This window comes from Microcaecilia unicolor, chromosome 12 (assembly GCF_901765095.1).
Source record: "Microcaecilia unicolor chromosome 12, aMicUni1.1, whole genome shotgun sequence".
NCBI classification, from domain to species: domain Eukaryota; kingdom Metazoa; phylum Chordata; class Amphibia; order Gymnophiona; family Siphonopidae; genus Microcaecilia; species Microcaecilia unicolor.
Genome location: NC_044042.1, coordinates 78,385,050 through 78,409,689, shown reverse-complemented (window position 1 = coordinate 78,409,689; position 24,640 = coordinate 78,385,050). Strand labels below are relative to the sequence as shown.

The window sequence follows — 24,640 nt, the reverse complement described above, 5'->3', positions numbered from 1 at the left end:
TTGTAGCCCACATTTTCCCACCTATTTGCAGGCTCAATGTGGCTTACACTACGTTACAAAAGGTATAATCATAAACAGAGTAAGAGGTATGGTCTAATTTAACATATTACTGTGTAAGAAATTAGGTAGATAGGTCAGTAGAATTATTTACATAACACAAAATAAAACAGGTAAGATAAAATGACCAATAGTGATAATGTGATTAACATAATCAAATTAGAAGGGATCAGTATTAGTTGGTTTAGATGTAGACTAGACAACAAAGGTAGAAAAAAATTAACTTATTCTCTATTTATTGATTAGAATGTCAGTTTTTGAAATTTGTGCCTGCTACGGTTTTAGACATGGCTGGGGCCCCTGAAAAAAACCTCTCTCATTGGCCTACAATCTCCAGCTTTGAGATGGACTACCCTTGGTGCCTCTGAACTCCCCTTTACCTTTGCTGGCGGAGATACCAAGCCTCACCAGCCAAACAAATAGACTGCTACCTCTCCCTGCTGCTTGTTTCTGACTCTGCACAAGGATTATAATCTTATAAGTAATGTTAAGATTAAGATTTGCTCACACCTTTTTCAGTAGTAGCTCAAGGTGAGTTACATTCAGGTATGGTGGATATTTCTGTGTCCCAGGAGGGCTCACAATCTAAGTTTGTACCTGAGGCAATGGAGGGTTAAGTGACTTGTCCAAGATCACAAGGAGCAGCAGCAGGTCTGGATTGCAAGACTGGTGCTCTAACCACTAGGCCGCTCCTCCACTCCAATGTAATGTGATGTGATGGGGAGCCAGTGCTCATTGCAGAAGAGGGATGTGACATGATAAGATTTCTGTGAGTATGTTAGGATGCATATAGCTGAACTTTGAACAAGTTGAAGATGGTGGATATCCTTTATTCTGGTGCCTTGAAACAGTGCATTACAGTAATCAAGTTTTGATATGACCAAAGAACGAATGAATGATGTAGAGAAGAGTTAGCGAGTGGGGTTAATCATACAAAGTTTGAAATAGCTTGCTTTAATTACATTAGAAATATGTTATTTAAATGACAAAGTCCTGTCTAGAGTCACACCTAAGAGTCTGCGTTTACGACAGTTATTTGGGTATCTAACATAAGGACTGGGCTTGAGAGATATGGTAAATATGGGTTACCAGAAACAAAAGAACTTTTGATTTTGTCTGGGTTAATGTTATGACCCGGTAGTAGTGAGCCCCTGTGCCCTGACTGAGCACGGCAGAGATGGAGTGACACTGCACTCGGTCAGGCAGCCAGACAACCCCTAGCTTCACCTGGGAAGCGACCACCGTTCACCGGGAGTTGAGCCCCAAGCTGCAGGCGGCCACCAGGACTTCAGGAACTGGCGGGGTTGCACAGCCACTGACCAGGATAGCAGGAAACAGACACAGTCCAGAACCAGTACTCCAACAGGCAAAGAATAGTCAATTCAGTCCAGAGTCTAGGCAGGCAGCAAACAAGCGAAATCCGAGAAAACTAGCCAAGGTCTGGTACACAGGAAAACAGGAAAAGACGGAAGTCGGTGAACAGCACTCCGACAGCAACTCCTCAGAACAAAAGAGGCCGAAGCAATGAAGGCCTGGAGGCAGTGCTTTAAATAGTGGAGCAATCTGAGCAAACCAAACTCAGGTGAAGCCAACATGGCTGCCCCCATAGGAGATCCTCCCAAGACCAAATATGGAGTTCCTTCCTGATCTCGTTTATACAAGATGGCCGCCCCCTCCTGAGCTAGCCAAGATGGCCGCTGCCCGTGCTCCAAGCCGGATGACGGCTGCCAGACTTGGGAAACTGAAACAGACCCATCCTGGAGAAACATCAAAAAGCTGGCTAGCTCTGCCGGACCGCACCTCGCCGGCGAATCAGACGCGCAGGCCTGGAATCAGGTGAGGAATGTAACAGTTAAGTGTTATCATATTATCATTCTGCCGCTTGATTCGCTACAGTTGAGAATACCAAATTTATGAGTGTTGTTTGTGTGTGATGTGGTGAGGATTTGTATGTCATCTGCTTACACGAAGGGGGTGAGATCGAGTGATTAAATAAGAGGAACAGGGATAGGAAGATGTTAAGAGGGTGGGAGCAAGTATTGATCCCTGGGGAACACTGCATGTAAATGAGTAAGAGATTGATTGATTGTTGATTCTGCCATTGAACTATATAACTGTCCAGAAGATAAGAAGAAAACCAGTTATAAGCTGTCTCAGTGATACTGATTGAATGGAATCTTGTTAGGAGATTATGATCAACCAGGTCAAAAGCAGCCAAGAGGTCTAGAGAAATAAGAATCGCAATATTGTCCTGATTTAAATGTTGGAGAATAGGAGAAGTAAGTCCAAGGAGGGTGTTTCTGTGCTATGGTGTCTAGAAAACCTGTCTTATTGGAGTGCAGTGTGCTTGTCTTGTCCGTAAAATCTTCAAGCTGGTTAAGTACAGTCTTTTCCGTCAGTTTTGATATGAGCAGAAGGTGGGCAATTGGATGGAAGTTTGACACTGCTGAGTGGCCTAGTTTGGGATCCTTCACCGTTGGATGGACATAGGTTATTTGCATTCGGCACTGTTATGAGATGCTGTAATCCTGCCATTGTGCCTTATGGTATGGTCACTTTCACTAGTGACAGAAGGTAAAAGTATAGGCTGACCAAAGACGATTCACCACTGGAGACTTGAATCCAACAGTCTTTATTTATTTATTACATTTGTACCCCGTGCTTTCCCACACAATGCAGGTTCAATGCGGCTTACATAGTAATTCGAAATACAAAGTCTAATAGTGAGAGAAATTAAACAGTAGTGAAACATGATAAAGTTGAAGCTTGATAATGTATGATTAGGATAAGGGAGGGTAGACATGATAGTATAGGTTGGGGGAAATGGGGTAAGGAGGAATAAAGTAAAGGAGAGATGGAGAGGAGATGTTTGGAGTGAGTAGAGGGGGAATGGGGAGGTGGGGTAAGTAAAACCAATGATGAGGTCGGTATTAGTATAAGTAAAATAAGGACCCGACACGGGCCCTGTCGGGTCCTTATTTTACTTATACTAATAAAGGCTGTTGGATTCAAGTCTCCAGAGGTGCATCGTCTTTGGTCAGCCTCTGCGTGTACCTTCTGTGATTCATCATCGTAGAGGATTCCCCCTGTTCTGCACTTTGGTATTCACTTTCACTAGTGACCATACCATAAGGTTCTTTTGTTCGCTGACCTGAGAGTGGAAAAAAATGGTTATCTATCACAGTTTCAGTCTTTCTTGATGGTGCTGTTAATTTCCCTTTCCACTATGGAATCTCCTAGGATAGAAGGTACTGTTGCTATGCTACCGTAACTGTGCTGAAAATCATAGCTCAAGAGCAACATTTCTCCTTTTCAGAGGTGGCAGTACAGTGTTTGTTCTAATGCAATGAACTAGCATCTGTGCCACTTGACTGCCGCATTCTGTCTTTAGCCTTATTTTAAACAGAACCAATAAGGAAAACAGATACTAGAAAGGCATACGTTAGTAGAACCAGTGATTGTTTTGTCTTATTGGGAGGAAAATGACCTATTGTCTTGGCATTTGTAAGAAACTTTCAGGCCTACCTTTCTCTCCCTTCTCTCTGCGTCAGTCTCAGAACTACTAACAGCTGTATTTTGAGCATTTCATACCGTTTAAATTATATAATCCATGTACAGAAATGTTGCAGTCTTTATTCTTAATATACAAAAGAGAGAGGTGCACTGTAGTTACAAATGTTAGAATAGTCTCCAAAGGAGCAGCAAACAGATGAAGACGCTGGTCTGGTCTGTTTGTTGCTCCTTTGGCAGTCTTTATTCTTTCCAGCTGTGGGGAAAGAGGAACCTGATGTATAGCTATGTAATGCAACATTCCACACTAGGAGTCACTGATCAGGAAAGGGATCTAGGCATCATTGTTGATGATACGTTGAAACCCTTTGCTCAGTGTGCGGCGGGGGCTAAGAAAGGAAATAGAATGTTAGGTAGTATTAGGAAAGGAATGGAAAACAAAAATGAGGATGTTATAATGCCTTTGTATTGTTCCATGATGCGACCGCACCTCAAATATTGTGTTAAGTTCTGGTCACCGCATCTCAAAAAAGATATAGTGGAATTAGAAAAGGTACAGAGAAGGATGATGAAAATGATAAAGGAGGTGGGATGACTTCTCTATGAGGAAAGGCTTAAGCAGCTAGGGCTCCTCAGTTTGGAGAAAAGACGGCTGAGGGGAGATATGATAGAGGTTTATAAAATAACTAGTAAAAAAGGCCCGTTTCTGTCAGCAATGAAACGGGCGCTAGCAAGGTTTTCCTTGGAGTGTATGTTTGAGAGAGAGAGAGAGAGAGATGGAGAGTGTGATAGAGAGTGTGTCAGAGACAGTGTATGTGATAGTGAGTGTGAGTGTGCACCCCCTCCCCCTCCCTTTATGGTCTGAGGCCCCCCTTCCACCCCCACCTTTCTGGTCTTAGGACCCCCCTCACCCCCTTCCTCCAGCCACCCCTGTCCAGCAACCCTTCTCTCCCCCTGCCCCCCCTGCAGCCATCCATGTCCAGCGACTCTCCTGTCCCCTGCCCCCCTCCAGCCACCTATGTCCAGCGATCCTGCTCTCTCACCTGCCCCTCCTTCATTCACCCAGGTTGTGTAACGAAATCTTCGGGACAGGCAGGAAAGATCCACGGTCCTGCCTGCCCGCTGCTGGCGCTGACGCTCCCCCGCTGCCGGATCGCTGTTCAAAATGGCTGCCAAGACTTCCAATGGCGGACTCGCGAGACTTCTGCTGAAGTCTTGGAGGCCGCCCTTGTAAGTATCGGTGGCCATTTTGAACAGCAATCCAGCAGCGGGGGAGCGTCAGCGCCAGCAGCGGGCAGGCAGGACCGTGGATCTTTCCTGCCTGCCCCGAAGATTTCGTTACACAACCTGGGTGGATGAAGGAGGGGCAGGTGAGAGAGGAGGGTCGCCGCTGGACATGGGTGGCTGCAGGGGGGCAGGGGACAGGAGGGTCGTTGTTTGATGCTCCGCTTCCTGCCACTTGGAATCAGCTGTTAGTGACGTCAGCCTGGCTACGGAGCCTAGCTCAAGAAGCAGGCACGGACACAGGCAGTTCCCGATTAGAATGTTGGTGGTGAGAATTATTATATAGGATGAGTGGAGTGGAAAGGGTAGACGTGAAGCTTCGTTTACTCTTTCCAAAAATACTAGGACTAGGGGGCACGCAATGAAGCTACAAAGTAGTAAATTTAAAATGAATCAGAGAAAATATTTCTTCACTCAACATGTAATTAAACTCTGGAATTTTTTGCCAGAGAATGTAGTAGAAGCAGTTTAGCGGAGTTTAAAAAAGGTTTGGATAGCTTCCTAAAAGAAAAGTCCATAAGCAGTTATTAAAATGGACATGGGGAAAATCCACTTCTTATTTCTAGGATAAGCAGCATAAAATGTATTGTACTGTTTTGGGATCTTGCCAGGTATTTGTAACATGCATTGTTGGAAACAGGATGCTGGGCTTGATGGACCTTCGGTCTGTCCCAGTATGGCATGTTCTTATGAGATATGGAATATGATAGAGACATTTAAATATCTCTGTGGCATTTTCTAACTGTATTTCCACTTACCACGATGTATTGTAAGCCACATTGAGCCTGCAAAGAGGTGGGAAAATGTGGGATACAAATGCAATAAATAAATTAATTAATTAATGTACAGGATGATGAGCCTTTTCAAATGAAGGAAAACTCTGGAATGAGGGGCATAGGATGAAGTTAAGAGGTTACAGCGCAGGAATAATCTAAGGAAATACTTTTTCAGAGAAAATGTGGTGGATACGTTGAATAGCCTCCTGGTGGAGGCGGTGGAGACAATGGCTGTGTCTGAATTTAAGAAAGCATGGGACAGGCATGTGGGATCTCTTAGGGAAAGGAGGAGATAGTAGTTGCTGAGGGTGGGCACACTAAATGGGTCATTTGGCCCTTACCTGCCTATATGTTTCTATGTTTCTAACTGCCTTGTGTTAGAATTTATCTGTCTTCCTCAGAATGGAATCTGTTGTCCCTTGTCTTAACCACTCAGGAGAATACTGTTCCATCATGTTAACTCCTGGTGGACTTCAGATCATTTTCCATTCAGAGCCTTTGCAGAACTCCAGCTAGGATTATATTTGCAGGCTTTCTGGCTGCTGAATTTACTTAAAAATAGCAAACCTGCTCTGGTTTTTTCTCACTTAGATTCACTAACTTCCCATTCCCTGTGCCTTTCATTCTTGGACAGACTTTCAAGTTGAAGTTGAACTTGAAACAAGGACTTAACCCCCCCCCCCCCCCAAAAAAAAAAAAAAAAATAGAAAACCACAAAAAAAAAACCCCAAAACAACAGTCACACAGACTAGAAGGTTCTTATCCATAATGCAGTCACTTATCATCATTATAATTGACCCACTTTATGATTTCTAATGCCTCTGATGCTGAATTTTTATGAGATTTCTGTGTATTTTCCTCTGAAGAAAAGAATATGGAAAAGTTCTTTGTTCTGTTTTCACAAACTTTTTGTACTGTGATTACTCTTATCTCTTAGGAAGTGGCTCCTCCTCATTTCTCTGTCTCTCCCATTTTCAAACATTGTTCTTTTTCCTTTTAACATTTTTTTTCTTGGCCATAGATAGTTTTTCACTCTCTTTTTTTTTTCCCTCTCTTTTGACAGTCTATGCAAGCAGCAAGATGTCCTACAGATGAACTGTCACTGAGCAACTGTGCTGTTGTAAATGAAAAGGATTTCCAGTCAGGCCAGTGAGTATATTCATTTTTGGGAGGGTGAATTGTTAAAAAAAAATTTGTCATGAAAAACATCTTACTTTTATGGGTATGGCCTGCAAACATTTTACATAGCTTTCTGCAGGTCTAGTTGACATAAGTCTAAATTGACTGTGGGATTAATTACTGAAGCCAAGGCTCACCCTGAATATTATGCTGTACTTCTGCTCAGTTGAAAGTGGAAGGAAGGTGCTGTGGGAGTAAAGGTGAATGTGAGATGAAATAGTGGTACCTCTGCTATTGATACCTATTGAAATGCATTAATTAGCAGATTTTTTTTTTTTTTTTTTGCATGTGGGTTATAATGGCTAATAGCAGGAGATTATTGTAGAATTGTTTACTGAAACATGGTGAACTGGGCATTAAGATGGTTGCAGACCACTGTTCTGATTTAGTTATGTCGATGAGGGCTTTAATATAATATATAAGATTCACTTATTTAAGTCAGGTATTTGTGTAAGGAAATATGAGAAAACATTATCTAATGGAAAGGGTGGTAGATGCATGGTCCAACTTCCTAAGAGGCACCAACAATAACATAAGTCAGGAAAGCCTGGGATCCTTGGTTGCCAAGAAGTGATGGTAACGTTAGAAGTCAAATCCCTCCTCTCAATACCCTTCTCCACCACTGCCAACTCCAGGCTCCGCCCATTTTGCCTTGCCTCACCCTATGCCTGGAACAATCTTCCTGAATCCCTACGCCAAGCCCCCTCCCTACCCATCTTCAAATCCTTGCTTAAAGCTCACCTCTTCAATGCTGCTTTTGGAACCTAACCTTTCGAACATATAGGCTGCCCCAATCTGTCTGACCTATCAGATTGACTGTACATTTGTCTTTTAGATTGTAAGCTCCTTGAGCAGGGACTGTCCTTCCATGTTAAATTGTACAGCGCTGCGTAACCCTAGTAGCGCTTTAGAAATGTTAAGTAGTAGTAATGAGTATGGAATTTCACAAGGAAGGACTATCTACCATCATATCATCATATTCTGCTTCTGTGTTTTTATGTAACCAAACTGTTGATAAAGAATGGTAGTTGGAATATCAGAACAGTTTTTTTTAATCCACATAAAAATATAGGTTCATATCAGACAGATCTCGGTGTACAATTAATAGCCTTGTCAGTATTGAGTGAAGATTGCACTTCAGCAGTTCATTGCCCTGTCCACTTCTTGGTTATAAATGCATGTATTTGAATGGTAAGAGTGTAAATCAGATGGTACTTAAACCAAGCTTTAGGCTGTGTGCTGTAGTCTTCAGAGTAGTTGTGATGATTAGTAAATGAATCTGTTTTCTAATGTGGCTATGATCCAAAATTGATGAACAAGTTGTAGAATACAAAACATGAGCTCATTCTGGATGGAATCTGAGAGCTGGTGGAAGGAGGCTAACCAATGGGACTCTGTGATAATGGGGTACAAATTAAATTGCAATGATAGGGTGGGTGCTATATTTTAAAGAGGGACTTGAGACTAACAATAAAAATTCAGCAAGAAACAGATGGTAATGTGGAATCCTTATGGAGAGAAATTCCATGGGTGAAGGAAAAGAGAATACAGATAGGGCTATACTACTGTTCGCCAGGCCAGAATGAACAGACTAGTAATGGGTAATTTCAATTCTCTGAGGACAAGCAGGCTGCTTGTTCTCACGTGGGTCGACGTCCACGGTGGACCAGGAATCGGAAGATTTTGCAAGCAAAATAAAACAAAGTTTTCTAGAGAGATCTGTCGCGCGAGCAGCGCAGACTGTGCATGTGCGAACGACTTCCTGCCCGCTACGCAAGCGTGGTTCCTTAGTTTAATCAAAAAGCATAAAACAAAGAAAGAACAGCAACTCCAAAGGGGAGGAGGGCGGGTTTGTGAGAACAATCAGCCTGCTGTCCTCAGAGAATACCTGCTACAGGTATGTATCTTCGCTTTCTCCAAGGACAAGCAGAATTTTTCAAAGCAAGAATATCTCAAAGCTTTGAGAGAACCTTCTGGCGTGCGGGGTGTGCACACCGCGCATACGCGGCCGTTTTCCAGCCCGTTGCGCGAGAGTCCCGTTCAGTTTTCTTCCTTTCCGTGGTAAAGAGAGGCAGTGTTTTTCATCTCTTCGGACCCTCGGAGAACCTTCGGCCGGTTTTTTGCGGCGCTTTTCTCCAGCTTTTCTCTTTCCTTCTTCTTCCTTTGCTTTTTTACAAAGAAAAAAGAAGAAGAAATTCTTTGTTTCTTTGAGTTTTGCCCTTTCAAAGTTTCCTTTTGCTTCCGCCGCGGCTTCTCTTTTTTTGTGCTCTCCCTTTTGGCAGAATCACGAATTTTTATCTCGCCGCCACTATTTTTCCATCCATGTCATCGAGGACTCTCAGTGGCTTCACGAAGTGTACTCTGTGCAACCGCACGATCTCGGGTACCAACCCTCACGTGTGGTGTCTTCAGTGCCTTGGGCCCGACCATTGCCCAGACGCATGTAAGTTGTGTCTTAGCTTTAAAAAGCGGACACAGGCGATAAGACAAGCTCTTTGGGACCGACTTTTCGGAGCTTCGTCCGGTTCCTCGGCGTCGATGTCGACAGCGGTACCGAGGTCGTCGGCGTTGACATCGGCACCAAAGATGGCATCGACTTCAGGAGTGCAGGTAATGGCTGTCCGGAGACCACCACACGCTGGGAGCAGTGAGCATTCGAGCGGGTCTCCACCTGCCTCGAAGTCTCCTGCTTTGCAGGCCCCTTGGCTTCGACCACTTTCAGACCCGACCCCAAGGAGACTTGTGGATTCCATGTCCTCCTCGTCGGTACCGAGGAGCATCGATGACGTGCATCGAGCGATGGCGAAGAAGCATCGTCATCGATTGCCTTCTAAGCACGGTACCGGGAGCTCCGGGACGTCAAAGGATTCGGCACCCGTGAAGCGCCCACGCTGGGAGGAGCACTCACCCTCCATACAAGAGGTGTTGGTACGTTGGTCCGGGCAGCCCGGTACCGCCTCCTCAACCTCCACAGATTCTGACGCCAATTCCTGCACCGACCCCACAGCCTTGCTCGACAGCGACTCTAGACGAGCGCATCCGAGCCATTCTTCCAGGTCTTTTGGAAGGGTTGCTGCGTCAGTGTGCTCCGGTTCCTGGGTGTGCTTGTGCCCTCGGTACCGTCGATGGAAGTGGCAGCTGGCTCTGTGCCTGTGGTGAGGGCATCGGCGTCGGCTACCACCCATGTCGACATCGCTGGAGGGAGCTTCATCGCCGCCGACATGGGAGTTGACTTCTCGTCATCGCCATTGAGGACATGGTTCCTCGGCGTCGAGACGGGCCCGGTTTTTTTTTTTTTTTTTTTACATTTGTACCCCGCGCTTTCCCACTCATGGCAGGCTCACTGCGGCTTACATGGGGCAATGGAGGGTTAAGTGACTTGCCCAGAGTCACAAGGAGCTGCCTGTGCCGGGAATCAAACTCAGTTCCTCAGTTCCCCAGGACCAAAGTCCACCACCCTAACCACTAGGCCACTCCATGTCCGATACTGATGAGGATGCCTCATGGGATGAAGGGCAAGATCCCAGGTATTTCTCTTCTGAGGAGTCTTGTGGTCTTCCCTCTGATCCTACTCCTTCACCAGAAAGAAAGCTTTCTCCCCCGGAGAGTCTTTCTTTCTCTTCATTTGTCCGGAAAATGTCTGTGGCTATTCCCTTCCCTGTGGTATCTGAGGATGAGCCCAGGACTGAGATGCTCGAGGTCCTTGACTATCCTTCACCACCTAAGGAGTCATCCACTGTTCCTTTGCATAATGTGCTCAAGGAGACACTTATGCGGAACTGGATGAAACCGCTAAGTAATCCCACCATTCCCAAGAAAGCTGAGTCCCAATATCTTCAGCGCCCCCTGTTAGAACCTATTCGCAAGGCTACTCTGAAAGATCTCACGTTGAAGACTGTGTTCTTGGTGGAAATTACGTCAGCCTTTCGCGTCTCGCAGCTTCAGGTGCTTTCTTGTAGGGACCCTTTTCTCCGTTTTTCAGAGGCAGGGGTTTCTCTTCTGACAGTACCTACCTTCGTGCCCAAGGTGATTTCGGCCTTCCATTTTAATCAGTCCGTGGATCTTCTTTTCGTCGGGATGACATAGGGGCCCAGTTCTCCTCTTTGAGGGTTCTCGTGCATTACCTGAAGGCTACTAATGACTTTCGTCATTCGGATAGACACTTTTGTGCTTTTGGTAAGCAGAATCTGGGCCTCATGACGTCCAAGGCATTCATTGCCCGCTGGTTGAAGGAGGCAGTGGCCTCAGTGTATATCTTGGCAAGGAAGTCTCTTCCGCAGGTTTTGACAGCTCACTCTACCAGACGTACAGCTATGTCTTGGGTAGAGGCCTCCCTGTCTTCTCTGGTGGATATCTGTAGGGCAGTGACGTGGGCTTTGCTGCATACCTTCAGTAAGCATTATAGAGTGAATGTGGCCACGCGGTCTGAGGCCTCATTTGGGGTGTCGGTTTTGTGTGCAGCGGGGTCGTCTGCCCACCATCGTTCTGATTTACTTTTGAACATCCCACACATCCTGGAATAGTGGGAAGTAATGTAACGAAAGGAGAAATTAGGTCTTCCTGATAATTTTGTTTCCATTAGTTCTTCACACTATACCAGGAGCCCTCCCGTGGCTTGACACCTTCCTTGGCAGCTCTGCACTCTGTTTTTGGGTCCTGCTTTCCAGGAGCTTACCCTTTGGTACATTCTAGTGGCTAGCTTGGCTGGTTGCTGAGCATTCATCTGTTGGCATGTTCTTTCTTTATTGCTTGAGGACTGATACTGAGGAACTGGGCTGCTAGCATGGGGCTATATGGTGGTGCTCAGTTCTGTATTCTCTGTCTCCACCTGCTGGTCGATGGACATGACTACCTACACGTCCTGGAATAGTGTGAAGAACTAATGGGAATAAAATTAGCAGGTAGGACCTAATTTCTCCTTCTTACCTGATAATTTTCTTTCTTTAATCAGACCAGACCAGTCCAGAGGCTCACTTTTTCTGTTTTCTTGGTTTGCTTCATTGTTACTCCTTCTATGGCTCGACTCCTCCATTTGGTGATAGAGTCCATTTTCACCTTGTGAAAGTGGGGATCATTTCAGGAGGATAGGATTTGCCCTTTCTCTCTATTCCGCTTTGCGATGCCAGCACTACACGGCTCTCACTAATGAGCCGCTTCTCCTTTTTCAGGGGTGTGTCTGCATGACAGATGGAAAGACTGAGTGGAGTTCCTCTTTCCTCTTTGATGGGGGGTTTGGCAGCCCTTGGTTGCACCAGCGCCCTGGATGGTTCCCACCTGAGTGCTATTGGATTTCCGGTGATCTCTGCTTTCCTGTTTTCTTGTTTGTAGCAGTTGAGAGCACTATTGCTTGGCTGTTAGAAATACTGAGCATTCCAGGCGAAGCTCTTGGAACAGTTTTCTCTGTCTCCTTCTGCTGGTGGATGGACATAACCCATTGTTCTGGACTGGTCTGGTATGATTAAAGGAAAGAAAATTATCAGGTAAGGACATAATTTATCTTTCCCATACTTCGGGCATTAGTAGATACTGCTTTCCAGATGATGTCCCTTTTTCCCCATTTGTGTAGAGGCATTTAATGCCCAAAAAAATAGACTGGGAAGCGGTCTGCAAGTTCCAAAAGGAGTGAATACGTGCTCTGGGGTATATAAAGTTTCATAAAATTGAAGAAAGCGCGCATGGATCTCCTCAGTTTGGGTCAGTGTTGCACCATCCTCCCCTTGAATAGAAAAAATGTAATTATGCTGAGTCTGCTGTTTAAGCTTATGTGCTAGTAACTTGCTGGAGTGATTATCAGATTCAAAGTGCTCCTGTCGAGCTTTTAGTAACTGATCCGCTATATCAGCTAATTGAATCTCGTGAAGAGATAGGCGTAATTCATGCAGTCTATCAGCATAGGATTGATTCTGTGAATCAGCTTTACATTCCCCCTCTACTTGAGAGATCTCTTGGCGTAGACTGGATTCCTGGGCTCTCTTTGTTCTTTTGAGATGGGCCTGCAATGCTATTATATGACCCCACATAACTACCTTCAAACATTCCCAAAGGGTAATGAGATCGACGTCCCTGTTATCATTCAATTCAATGAATTCTTTTAAATATTTCTCTATGGCTGAGATATGCTGGGGTCTAGCAACAAAGCATCATTCATTTGCCAATATCTCTGACCCCAGGGGCTCATGTCGCAGTGAAATGTCAAAATGACTGGGGCATTATCAGACCATGTACGCGTTTGTATCATAACATCTTGGATCTCCTTTAAGATTTGGGAATCCCCTACCAGTAAATCTATGTGAGAGTAAGGCTTATGATGGGACGAATAATAGGTAAAATCTCTATCCTTTGGGTGTCTCTAGAGGGGCTCATTTTCAAAGCACTTAGCCTTCCAAAGTTCCATAGGTTTCTAACAGACTCAAGCGAGCCAAAAATTGTTGGAGTGATGTGCTCTTCCTCTGTGCTTATGAAATCCCCACTGCACTGTTATCCCACCCAGGGTCTAGAGTAAGATTAAAATCCCGCCCCCCCCCCCAAGAGAAAATAGCCGTCCCCAACTCTTAGTAAGATGTGGCTCAGGTCTTCCCAGGAAGCACTTTGGCCCTCATCAGGCATATATATGTATCCAAAGGTAAAGGTCACATTCCCCAATTTTAGTAGAAGGAAGAGATACCATCCTTCCTTGTTTGACACAACTCTCTGTATCTGCCAAGGATGGGTGGATGAAAGGGCTATCAAAACTCCTGTAGTCTTAGTCTGTGACTTATTAGAGGCAAAAAAAATATGTGGATATTTTTTGTGGACTACATAATGCTCATGAGATGGCTTCAGATGTGTTTCTTGAATGAAAGCAACATCCGCCTTAAGTCGAGTGAGTTCTTTAAACAAGAGTTTTCTCTTAACTGGAGTATTCAGGCCTCTGACATTTAGCGTTAAACAGGTTAAATTAGACATGCCATAAAGAACTTAATAAATGCAATCTGCCCCCAAGCCACCATTCTAACAAATACATACCATACAATACAATTGGAGGCCAAACCTCAACATGATCAAGGCTCTCTCTAATACCACTGTGTCCCCTATGAAGCCCCCCCTCCCCCATCAAACCCTTATGTAGGCAAGACAACACCACTGTAGTTGGTGTGCCCACATATTATAGGAGGGAGCTGTGCACCGACATAAATCAGATTAACCAGCAGTGCTTAAGACCCATCCAGGTATAATAGACATATACTGCTCATGATCCAGGCACCTTACAGTCCAGATTGTTTGGAGGATGATACCAAACTTCTTGCAGAGTGTTGCTTCTGAAGGCGCCCCCGTCCACGGGACACTCGTTGCCATGTCGGTTTCTCAACTCCACCAGTGCCCCTCACATCTAAGGGGGGAGATGGGTTCTCCATCGGGTCCTAGGGAAGATATGCCTGCGCCTCCTCAAGAGAGGAGACTCGTTGTAGCTTGCCTCCCCTGTAAAAGACCAATGCAAATGGATGTTGCCACTTGTATCTGATGCCCTCTTCATGCAGGTGCTGTGTGAAGGGGGGCAGCTGAGCCCATCACTTCAGCGTAGTAGTTGCCAGATCCAGGTAAATTTCAATATGGTAGGTATCCCACTCAAAGGCTTTAGTCACCTGCACTTTAGCCAGGAGTGCTTCCTTCATTTTAAAATCCTTAAAGCAGGCAATAATATCCTTAGCACGATTTTGCCTCGAATTGTCCTACGCCCTATGGGCTCTGTCGATCAATATGGATGCTGGGTCTACTGGGGGAGAACCCAAGGAGAGGAGAGCCCATGCTATTTTTTGAACAACTTTCTCACAGCCCATGTATTCAGGGCCTTCCGGGACTCCCCAAAATCGAAAGATTAGACCTGCAGCTTTGATTTTTCGAGGTCCTCAATCTTGTCCAAAAGGTATCTGGTGTTGTGTTTATTCTCATCAAGCTGATTGTTGATGCTCGAGAGTTCCATGGCATGTTCCTCCAAACTGGTTTCGGTTTCTGCTAGGCGTTGGCCCATTTCAGCCAGCTCTGTCCGAAGATCTGCTCCCAAGGTATCTACTTCGCCCCATAGGGCCTTTATTTCAGATTGGATCGTGCAGAGGAGTGACCCGATGGCCCGAATCAGATCCTTAGAATCTGCAGTATCCATAGAAAGCGCAGGTTTTACCGCTGTAGCGGCCTCAGGCTCATGAGGATTGGGCGTCTGTTCTTGCTCCATTTCAGGCGAATCGCTAGTAAGAGCTGCAGCCCGCTGTTGAGAAGCAGAATCTTGCACATTAATCGCTCGCAGCTGCCGTTCCGCCATCCAAATTTAATCGCCAAGCTGTTAAAGTAAAGAGGTGCCAAAGATGAGCCACAAAGGCTTTAGCTGGATGGGTTAAAAAGCAGTTTTGAATGCTGAATGGTGCCGAGTTTTTTGGTCAGGCAACCATTCTTGTCGGTGACATCTCTTCACCCCATTTACTTCATTCTTTAGGTGCATTGAAATCTGGTTCTATATGAAAGCGGCGCATTGAATACATTCATATTGAAGGTATCTTTTTTTTCATTTATGAATCCTTATCTCGTTAATACATTCTGTTTAGTTGATCCGCTGACAACGATGCCTTTTAGTCTAAATCTGTGGATGTGGATTTTATTGACAGTACGTTTAAGTTGCTATATTTTTCTTTTACCTTTTTTGGACATTTTTTTTTATTTTACAAGTTTTTGTACCTTTTCTTATAATTTGATCTAATGTTTTATCTTTCTCATATGTCTTAAAGTGGTGTAAATTGAATTCATTATTTATGTATTTTTAAATTATCCACACTATAACTGTGTCCTTTTTGATCTTGCATGGTTTTATTTTATTTTTTAAATTTATTTATATATTTCTGTTGTTGTTGTTGTTATTTTTTATTTATTTATTTTTGCTGTTTAGAGACTCCTGAGGCAGGCCGCTATGGCTGAAACATGATTCATGTCGAGTTCTTTGGATGTTTGAATAAAATCTTTGTATGATGTACATATCATCTAGCTCAATTTTTTTTTTTTGGTTTTACTTTTGTTGTGTTTGCGAGTCAGGCCTAACTAAACCTCAGACCAGCAAAGGTGAGAGAAGGAAAAATCCCTATAGCTGTAGGGGCAGACATGATGGTTAGAAGACAGTAGACTTTATTAACAAATAAATTAGTTAAAAAGGAATGCCTGGAAAGTCTGCACTTCGTTTGGTGAGGGTTGCTTCAGGGGCTAAAACGTGCCTGTCTGTACGGTGACTCCCCCACCCCATTTGGAGGTTGGATGTCCTGCATTGCCTTTGGTGTGATGTAAATTGCTTACACCATAAAGAATAGCCTGCCTTTGTCACTGAGAACAATTTAGAAGTTAGATCAGTTTAAAAAGGAATTGAAAAGTTATTTGTTTCAATGTGCCTTTAGTAATGGTAGCTGAGGGGCCATTGATATATAAGAACTGAAGAATTAATTTTTATTTATTTTTGTAGCTGACTGGTGTATGATGTTTTATAATTATGTATGTATTAATATTTATGTATTGTAGATCATGCAGTCTAAATTTTAAACAATAAATAAGCCACATTTTAGCCCCTAAAGCAGCCCTCGCCGGGTGAAACATGGTCATTCGAGGCATTCAGTTCTAGCTGAGTTTCACTTACCTGAGGGCTTGTGTGTACCTGGGGGCTTTGATCACCCTTCCTCAATGATTCACCTTAAGTATTGTGTGCAATTCTGGTTGCAATATCTCAAAAAAGATATAGTGAAATTAGAAAAGGTTCAGAGAAGGACAACTAAAATGATTAAGAGGATGGAATTCTACTCATATGAGGAAAGGCTTAAAAGGTTAGGACTCTACAGCTTGGAAAAGAGTTGCTGAAGGGGGATATGATAGAAGTCTACAAAAGCCTATATGGTGTAAAATGGGTAAACGTGAATCGTTTATTCTTTCAAAAAGTACTAAGTCTAGGGGTCAATCAATGAAGTTACATGGTAATACATTTAAAAAAATAAATAAGAGGAAATATTTTTTCTCTCAACAAATAGTTAAGCTTTGGAACTTGTTGTGATTAGCATATCTGGGTTTAAAAAAGGTTTGGACAAGCTGTTGGAGAAGAAGTCCATAATCTGTTATTAAGATAGAAATGGGAAAAGCCACTGCTGTCCCTGGGATTGGTAACATGGAATCTTGCTACTATTTGGGAATCTGCCAGGTACTTGTGACCTGGATTGGCCACTGCTGGAAGCAGGGTACTGGGCTAGATGGACCATCGGTCTGTCCCAGTATGGTTATTTTTGTGTTTTTATGTTGTTATGCAACAGCCAGTTATAGCAGTGAATCCTGATGCAGCTTTGATTGTAAGAGGTATTACTCTCTACCACAGCCAGTTGTAACAAAGAATCTTAGTGCAGTTTTCCACAGCAACAAATTATAGCAGAAAATCCTGATAAGGACCCCCCTTTTCACCCAAGGCTGCTTCAGAGGAAACATTGACTAAATCAGGAAGCCTGTGACTTGCCTCAAGCACACATGAAGGTTTAACCAGGCAGCCTTCACAATTCAACAGAGGAGAATGCTGTAGATGAAGGCTGTTTTTCAAATTCAGGGCCAGCTGTGTGGAGAGTATGGCTGGTAATTTGTGCTTCCCAATTTAGTCTCCATTGTTTCTTGTCCCTAATAGTCTTTTTTTTTTTTTTTTTTTTAAGAGTTGGTTTGCGTTTAGATGTTATGTATATTATAGTTCTCTCTTATTCTTGGTACAGTATCTCAAAATGGGTTATTTTTCTGCATACCATAACAGTAATGAACCTCTCTCCTAAGCTGGTGTATTTGGAGTGTAATCTCAGTCTCTCAAATTTACTTCTAATACTCACTGAAGTATTTGCAGTGTGCCAAAGAGAGCTTCCTTCTGGGGTTCATAAGATTCTCTATTATGTTTTCATCTGTTTATGCTACATTCATCTTTAAGATGAGTCATGATAATGATCAAGGGCAGTTAAATGCCCACTTTATTGATGCTATTTTTAGATCTCTTTATGGAAGCAAGTGGACAGAAATTGAAAGATGTCTATCTGAGACAATGTGCTTGTACCACACTGTGTTTAAGGTTGTGCAAATTAAGTAGTTGAGACAGGGTGTAATATATGTTCTTTCTGCACAACACAACTAAAAAATGCAAGAGTTCTCATGATGTGGAAGTTTCTTCTCAAGGAGGCCCCCGTGACACCTGTTCTCTTATCCAGAATACAGACACTGGGATAGGGGTATTATAGGGGAGGTTTTTTTCTTTGATATGAGATTGTTGAAGTACAGTAGGTATATCTTAGATAATTTGGGTATGTTGCTTCTCTGGGCTTATTTTCTTGGAATTATAGAACTAAAAGTTTTTTTTTCTTGACTTGATGTTGTTGTCTTCAGCCTGTTTTCATTCTACAAAGTGGTAAGCAAGGTGTGGAAGGAGGGTGGGAGGATGAGAGGGGGTAAAAATAATGTATCATTGACCATTGTTACTAATATGATTGCTTTTTTTGATATATAAGCATTGATACTGTTACAGTGGGGGAAATAAGTATTTGATCCCTTGCTGATTTTGTAAGTTTGCCCACTGACAAAGACATGAGCAGCCCATAATTGAAGGGTAGGTTATTGGTAACAGTGAGAGATAGCACATCACAATTTAAATCCGGAAAATCACATTGTGGAAAGTATATGAATTTATTTGCATTCTGCAGAGGGAAATAAGTATTTGATCCCCCACCAACCAGTAAGAGATCTGGCCCCTACAGACCAGGTAGATGCTCCAAATCAACTCGTTACCTGCATGACAGACAGCTGTCGGCAATGGTCACCTGTATGAAAGACACCTGTCCACAGACTCAGTGAATCAGTCAGACTCTAACCTCTACAAAATGGCCAAGAGCAAGGAGCTGTCTAAGGATGTCAGGGACAAGATCATACACCTGCACAAGGCTGGAATGGGCTACAAAACCATCAGTAAGACGCTGGGCGAGAAGGAGACAACTGTTGGTGCCATAGTAAGAAAATGGAAGAAGTACAAAATGACTGTCAATCGACAAAGATCTGGGGCTCCACGCACAATCTCACCTCGTGGGGTATCCTTGATCATGAGGAAGGTTAGAAATCAGCCTACAACTACAAGGGGGGAACTTGTCAATGATCTCAAGGCAGCTGGGACCACTGTCACCACGAAAACCATTGGTAACACATTACGACATAACGGATTGCAATCCTGCAGTGCCCGCAAGGTCCCCCTGCTCCGGAAGGCACATGTGACGGCCCATCTGAAGTTTGCCAGTGAACACCTGGATGATGCCGAGAGTGATTGGGAGAAGGTGCTGTGGTCAGATGAGACAAAAATTGAGCTCTTTGGCATGAACTCAACTCGCCGTGTTTGGAGGAAGAGAAATGCTGCCTATGACCCAAAGAACACCGTCCCCACTGTCAAGCATGGAGGTGGAAATGTTATGTTTTGGGGGTGTTTCTCTGCTAAGGGCACAGGACTACTTCACCGCATCAATGGGAGAATGGATGGGGCCATGTACCGTACAATTCTGAGTGACAACCTCCTTCCCTCCGCCAGGGCCTTAAAAATGGGTCATGGCTGGGTCTTCCAGCACGACAATGACCCAAAACATACAGCCAAGGCAACAAAGGAGTGGCTCAGGAAGAAGCACATTAGGGTCATGGAGTGGCCTAGCCAGTCACCAGACCTTAATCCCATTGAAAACTTATGGAGGGAGCTGAAGCTGCGAGTTGCCAAGCGACAGCCCAGAACTCTTAATGATTTAGAGATGATCTGCAAAGAGGAGTGGACCAAAATTCCTCCTGACATGTGTGCAAACCTCATCATCAACTACAGAAGACGTCTGACCGCTGTGCTTGCCAACAAGGGTTTTGCCACCAAGTATTAGGTCTTGTTTGCCAGAGGGATTAAATACTTATTTCCCGCTGCAGAATGCAAATAAATTCATATACTTTCCACAATGTGATTTTCCGGATTTAATTTGTGATGTGCTATCTCTCACTGTTACCAATAACCTACCCTTCAATTATGGGCTGCTCATGTCTTTGTCAGTGGGCAAACTTACAAAATCAGCAAGGGATCAAATACTTATTTCCCCCACTGTAACTGTTTGGTTGATCTACAGCTGTTAATGTTTAATAAAAACAAATTTACACTAAAACATTGTAACCATATCTCTTGGTCTCTTTTTACATTTTCTGCAGTCATGTAAATGTCAGAACCTCTCCGAACCACAGGTATATCTTCACTTTGAAGACACATCCTTCTGTGCTTCCTGGCACTATTGCCTTCAGCTTGCCTCAGGTATTGTATTAGATTTGGTTCTAGATCATAGAAAAATGCTATAAAATATTTCCACCCAACTTTTTTTTTTTGTACATCACAACAGCAATTTAAATGTTTTCCCTTCCTTTGTAGCTGTCTCATGTCCTCCTAGCCATTTGGATACCACGGCATATTTTGAGCAGTCTGTGTAGTTTGGTTTTGGTTTTTGTCTCCTCAATTTTCACCCACTTCTTTGGACTTCTAGCTCAGTTGGAAGCAGCATCTATTGGGGCTACAGCGTCATGAACCTCATTCGTTTTCTCTGTGTTAAATCCTCTCTCCCTTCTGTCTAGCCAGGGACCACGCTTTCCAGAGCCCATTGCAATGTTCTGAGTTTGGCCCCTAGAGGAATAATTTTACAGTAGTCATTTTCCCTATGTGAAGCATGTTTTATATTTATTATTTATTTTGGACATTTGTATCCCACATTATTCCAACAAGTTCAGGTTCACTGTGGATCCCAGTAAATTCAAACAATTGACAAGAAGTCCAAAGTTACATTAGATATACAGGCAGAAACTTAAGAGAATGTAATTTGATTAACAAGGATAGAATTCAGTAGGATCAGCAAGAATAGTAGTACATCTTTCTGATTGTATGATGAATCAGTTGCTTTCAGTTAGAGATGATCTCACCAACAAAGATTTTAGCAATTTACAAAATATGAAATAGTCAGGTGTATGACGTGATCGTTTAGGAAGGGACTTCCATCGCTTAGTGCATTGATAAGAGAATCCAGCATTATGAATTACTTTATATTGAAGTTTCCATATCATCAAGCTGATCAATCCATAGACTGGTGGGTTGTGTCCATCTACCAGCAGGTGGAGATAGAGAGCAAACTTTTGCCTCCCTATATGTGGTCATGTGCTGCCGGAAACTCCCCAGTATGTTCTCTATCTCAGCAGGTGGTGGTCACACACAGCAGCAGCTCTGGCTAGGCCTCCAAGCCTAATTCTTAGGTTTTGTTGAGTGCCTGGGGTTGAGGGCTCTTTTGAGCAAGTGCAAACCTGGTGGTACCAGGTCCCTCCTTTTCTCCCCCCTCCCGCTGGCTCCGTTTAAAAAAAAAAAAAAAAAAAAATTTTTAAACGTCCTTAAAGGCATTTATTTCGACGTTTATTTAAACGTTCATTGCAGCTACTCACTGGGACACCAGTTCGTTACAGCTCGGAGCGGACAGCAGGTAATTTTTATCTTTTTATAGCGGGCAGGGGGTTCCCCGATTCTTCTCCTCGTGGCATATGGCGTCGGAGGGCGAGGCCTGCGGGGGTCTTACAGCCTGATTCGCCCTTGTTGGGTGACAGTTTCGTGACCGATGAATGTCCCGGTCCTTCCTCCGGCGTGGCGGTTTTTCCCGCCATAAACGCCCATCCCCCGCTCCTCGCCTCCGCCATCTTGGCTGGCCACGCGGCTCGGACGGCTTCTTCGTGGGCCGCCCTTGAGGTTGGAGACATTAATGCCATGAACGCCCTTAATTTGGGCGACGGCACAAAGCGGCTAAAGTTAAGAGCCGTTCTTCCCGCGCGGCTCCTTCGCGGAGTGTCGCGCCGGACGCCATTTTGGATGCGCAGCATGTCTCTCCCCCGCTCTTGCGAGCGCCGGTTGAGGGTGCGTCTAGGGCTGTTGCCCAGGCTGCGGAAGTGCACAGTCTGGGGGGTTTCTCCCCCGAGTTTGTTTTGCTGCTGCATCAGGCTTTCCTCATGCAAAACGCTGCCCCTGCTCCCTCGTCTGGTAAAGAGGTTGAGGTTCCCAGAGGTAAACGCCCTCGGGTTGATTCCCAGGCCTTGGAGGACTTTGTCTCCTCCGATGTAGATGAGGGCAGCGTGTCTGAGGTCTCCCAACGGTCCTTTGCGGATTCCTTGGAGGAGACGGATCCCCGCTCGGATGGAGCGGATGACCCCTCGGCAGCGGCTCTTTAGCTCTGAGGATTTGCCCAACCTGTTAGTGCAGGCCATGGGCATTTTGAAGATTTCCTCTCCGGAGGACGTCTCTCCCTCAGCCCCTGTTGGCTCTGCCATTATGCTGGGGACGAAGCGCCCGCCTAGAACCTTCCACATGCATGATGCCATGCACTCCTTAATTTCGGCTCAATGGGATGTCCCGGAAGCGAGCCTTAAAGTGGCTAGGGCTATGTCCCGCCGCTATCCTTTGCCTGAAGGTGAACGTGAGGCCTTTCTGTGGCCTACCGTGGATTCTTTAATTACTGCGGTGACTAAGAAAACGGCGTTACCAGTGGAAGGTGGCACGGCCCTAAAGGACGCCCAAGACAGAGGATTGGAGGCGGCCTTAAGGTCGTCCTTTGAGGCGGCTGCTTTAAGTTTGCAGGCCTCAGTTTGCGGCTCCTATGTGGCCAGGGCGTGCCTGACTATGGTGCAGCGGGCTTCCCCCTCGGATCATTCCTTGAGGGCTGTTTGGCCGGCCCTGGAATCGGGCTTAGCCTATTTGGCAGACTTGCTGTATGATGTCTTGAGAGCCTCAGCTAAAGGCATGGCTCAGACAATCTCTGCGCGGCGGTGGCTTTGGCTGAAACATTGGTCTGCTGACCATGCCTCTAAATCCCGCCTGGCTAGATTGCCTTTTAAAGGCAAGCTGCTCTTTGGGGTCGAGCTGGACAAAATCGTGACCGATCTCGGCACGTCTAAGGGCAAGAAGTTACCAGAGGTCAGGGCTCGGGCTAGTACTCGCCCTGGTACCTCCAGAGGACGGGCTCAGGAAGCCCGTCGGTACCGCCCGGGCAGGTCGGGCTCCTCTGCCCTCTCTTCCTTCAAGAGGAACTTCTCCCCCAAGCAGCATTCCTTTCGCAGAGACCGCCGTCCCGGAGGTGCTCCCTCCGGTCCTCCCCCAGGGTCTCGTACCCAATGACGGGGCCTTGGTCCACGCCTCAGTGCAGATTGGAGGACGGCTGTCCCTCGTTTATGGGCGAGTGGACCACAATAACTTCAGACGCTTGAGTGCTGGAAGTCATCAGAGACGGCTACAAGCTAGAGTTCTGCCGACCCTTAAAAGACGGGTTTGTACTCTCTCCCTGCAAGTCTCCGGTCAAAGCTGTGGCAGTGCAGCAGACCTTGGACAATCTGTTCCGCCTGGGGGCGGTCGTTCCGGTGCCAGAGAATCAGCCTGGCAAGGGACGTTACTCCTTTTTCTTTGTGATTCCAAAGAAAGGAGGTTCTGTACGGCCTATCCTCGACCTCAAGGGGTCCATTGGGCCTTGAAAGTTCGGCACTTTCGCATGGAGACCCTCCGCTCTGTTATAGCGGCAGTGAAGGCAGGAGAGTTCCTGGCATCCTTGGACTTCAAGGACGCGTACTTGCATATTCCCATCTGGCCTCCTCATCAACGCTTTTTGCGTTTTGCAGTACTGGCCGACACTTCCAGTTCAGAGCCCTCCCGTTCGGGTTGGCTACTGCTCCGCGGACCTTCTCCAAAGTAATGGTGGTCATCGCGGCCTTCCTGTGTAAGGAAGGAGTTCAAGTCCATTCTTATCTGGACGACTGGTTGATCCAAGCCCCTCTTATGCAGAGTGCGGCAAAGCTGTGAACCGGGTGGTTGCTCTTTCGAGCTCCCTGAGGTGGATCATCAACTGGGAGAAAAGCCAGCTGCGCCCGACTCAGTCCCTGGAGCATCTGGGAGTTCGATTCGACACCCAAGTGGGCAGAGTGTTCCTGCCAGCCAATTGGATTGTCAAGCTTCAGGCTCAGGTGGACTAGTTCCTAGTAGCCTCTCCTATTCGGACTTGGGACTATGTGCAGCTATTGGGCTCTGTCGGCCACGATGGATGTAGTGCCCTGGGCCAGGGCTCATATGAGACCACTTCGACAATCTCTGCTGCTGCGCTGGACTCCGATGTCGGAGGATTATGCTGTGCGCCTTCCCTTGGACCCAGCAGTGCGCAAGGCGCTGAGCTGGTGGACGCAGACAGACAAGTTGTCTGCAGGAATGCCTCTGGTGACCCCGGAGTGGATTGTCGTCACGACGGACGCCTCTTTGTCGGGCTGGGGAGCCCACTTCTTGGGAAGGACAGCGCAGGGGCTCTGGTCTCCTGCAGAGGCAAAGTGGTCTATCAACCTCCTGGAACTCAGAGCCATTCGGTTGGCGTTTTTGGAGTTCATCCCGGTACTGGCGTTGAAGCCAGTATGGGCCCCGTTGGACAATGCCCACGGCTGTGGTCTATGTCAACCGCCAGGGAGGTACCAAGAGCGCCCCTCTAGCCAAGGCAGCCATGAATCTATGCCAGTGGGCGGTGGCGAGCCTGGAGCAGCTGTCAGCAGCCCACATTGCCGGAGTCATGAATGTCAAGGCGGACTTCTCAGTCGCCATACCTTGGATCCCGGAGAGTGGCAGTTATCGGCTCAGGCGTTCTTGGATATCACGAAGCGCTGGGGCCAGCCGAGCCTAGATCTATTGGCGTCATCGGCCAGTTGCCAAGTGCCGCGCTTTTTCAGCAGAGGACGGGACCCTCGATCTCTGGGAGTAGATGCTC

General features: G+C 45.5%; 1 protein-coding gene across 2 annotated transcripts in view; it reads left to right on the top strand.

The window, feature by feature from the left end:
* Nucleotides 1–24,640, top strand: part of NSF (N-ethylmaleimide sensitive factor, vesicle fusing ATPase) — a 263,374-nt gene that overhangs the window by 43,478 nt on the left and 195,256 nt on the right. For both annotated transcript variants that reach the window (XM_030220802.1, XM_030220801.1), the window contains exons 2-3: nucleotides 6,691–6,776; nucleotides 20,040–20,139. In XM_030220802.1, the coding sequence (XP_030076662.1) occupies nucleotides 6,691–6,776; nucleotides 20,040–20,139 (186 nt within the window). The remainder of the gene's footprint in view (nucleotides 1–6,690; nucleotides 6,777–20,039; nucleotides 20,140–24,640) is intronic.